Source organism: Fulmarus glacialis, unplaced genomic scaffold (assembly GCF_000690835.1).
Source record: "Fulmarus glacialis isolate BGI_N327 unplaced genomic scaffold, ASM69083v1 scaffold32651, whole genome shotgun sequence".
NCBI lineage: Eukaryota > Metazoa > Chordata > Aves > Procellariiformes > Procellariidae > Fulmarus > Fulmarus glacialis.
Window position 1 is genome coordinate 1 of NW_009195292.1, and position 1,383 is coordinate 1,383.

Genomic DNA, 1,383 nt, shown 5'->3' on the forward strand with positions numbered 1-1,383 from the left:
ATAACCCCAGGAAAACCCAACAGCATCTCTCATCCCCTGAATGTCCAAGGAGTTTAGACATCATCAATAGAGGGCAAGTGATAATTTGCTTCATTTCTCAACAAAATTGGGACCTTTAATCAAGCTAGGAAACTTAAGGGTTGGATAAAGCAGCACCCATAGTCTCCTCTTTACCTTTCCTAAGATGCATCCAAATCCCCCACACACAGAGAAATATTAACTCCAAAAAGTCCACACCCCGGCCAGGTTTCACAGCAACAACAAAACAACCGGTGGGATGGCAAGAGACATGGAAAGGTGGGGGGGCAAAAGGGGGAATAAGACGCAAGAAGGTACTTACAGGCATGCCTTCCCTAGTAAAGGCTGCAGAGAGACAGAGAAAATGGAAAGAGGTGTCAGTAACGCCGCGCGAGACCGGGCAGAGGACACCGGACGGCAGCAAGGGGCACCCAAACAGCAAGAGTTTCCAAACCTGAAGCCATCAGAGAGTTTGTTGCAAGACTCAACCAGCCCAAGCGGAGCCCCGAAAGCTGAGAGACAGACTGAGCTGCCCCGCTTGGTGCTTGCTGGGGTGGGAAGGCTCATGCGAAGCAGCCGCCAAGCAGAGCGGTTGGAGGAGCACAGCACCCTTCCTAACCTGCCTGGGATCTGGATGAGGAGGGGCGAGAGGACACCAGACAACACAGATAACGCCAAGAAGTTCTGGGTGAGACAGCAGGTGGGAAGGGAAGCATGGTGAAGGGGCACCTATATATCTATGCTGCTTCTCCAGTACCACCCCAGCTCCTTAATGAGGAGGGGGGTTTGTTCCTGGAGAAGTGTGCAGCAAGGTCTCTCTTTCTACATCCTTTCATGGGTGGGTGAAAGAGGAGAGGACACATGAGCATCATGGCAGCTACCCACAGGGTTTCACCCAGGGCTGCAGAAGGCAACCGGGTTCACCATACCAAGAGGTTTCTACTCATTTTTTGGTCCATTTTGCCTATTGCTCTGGGAAGGAGGAGACCCCTCAAGTCAAAGATGGCTCCTGGCAGCTCCTTCTCGAGAGAAGCGCAAGAATATTTGCTTTATTGCAATGCCCAGGTCTACACCAGAGCTGAGCACATGCAGGGGGAAGGCACGAGCCCTTCAGTCCTGCCCTCTCTAGAGATGCGGCTTCCCAGGGGTTTGACACCACGATGCCAGATGGTGAAGGCACTAAATTAACGCAGCTAGAGCTTTGGAGGATTTACAACGCTCTCAAAACCCAAGAGAGGATCAACAGCGACCCTTCGCCGGGTGCTCCCGAAACCAACCCAAGGCAAGGAGGGACAGCAGCCGTGGGAGAAAGATGTATCTCAGAGACAGCAGCACAGGTCGCGACAAGTGCAAGCCGTTCGCCAG

At 52.8% G+C, this 1,383-nt stretch overlaps 1 protein-coding gene across 2 annotated transcripts in view; it reads right to left on the minus strand.

Moving 5' to 3' along the window:
• Positions 1-336: 336 nt before the first annotated feature.
• Positions 337-1,383, minus strand: part of PFKFB3 (6-phosphofructo-2-kinase/fructose-2,6-biphosphatase 3) — an 11,082-nt gene continuing 10,035 nt past the window's right edge. For both annotated transcript variants that reach the window (XM_009588060.1, XM_009588059.1), the window contains exon 14: positions 337-363. In XM_009588060.1, the coding sequence (XP_009586355.1) occupies positions 337-363 (27 nt within the window). The remainder of the gene's footprint in view (positions 364-1,383) is intronic.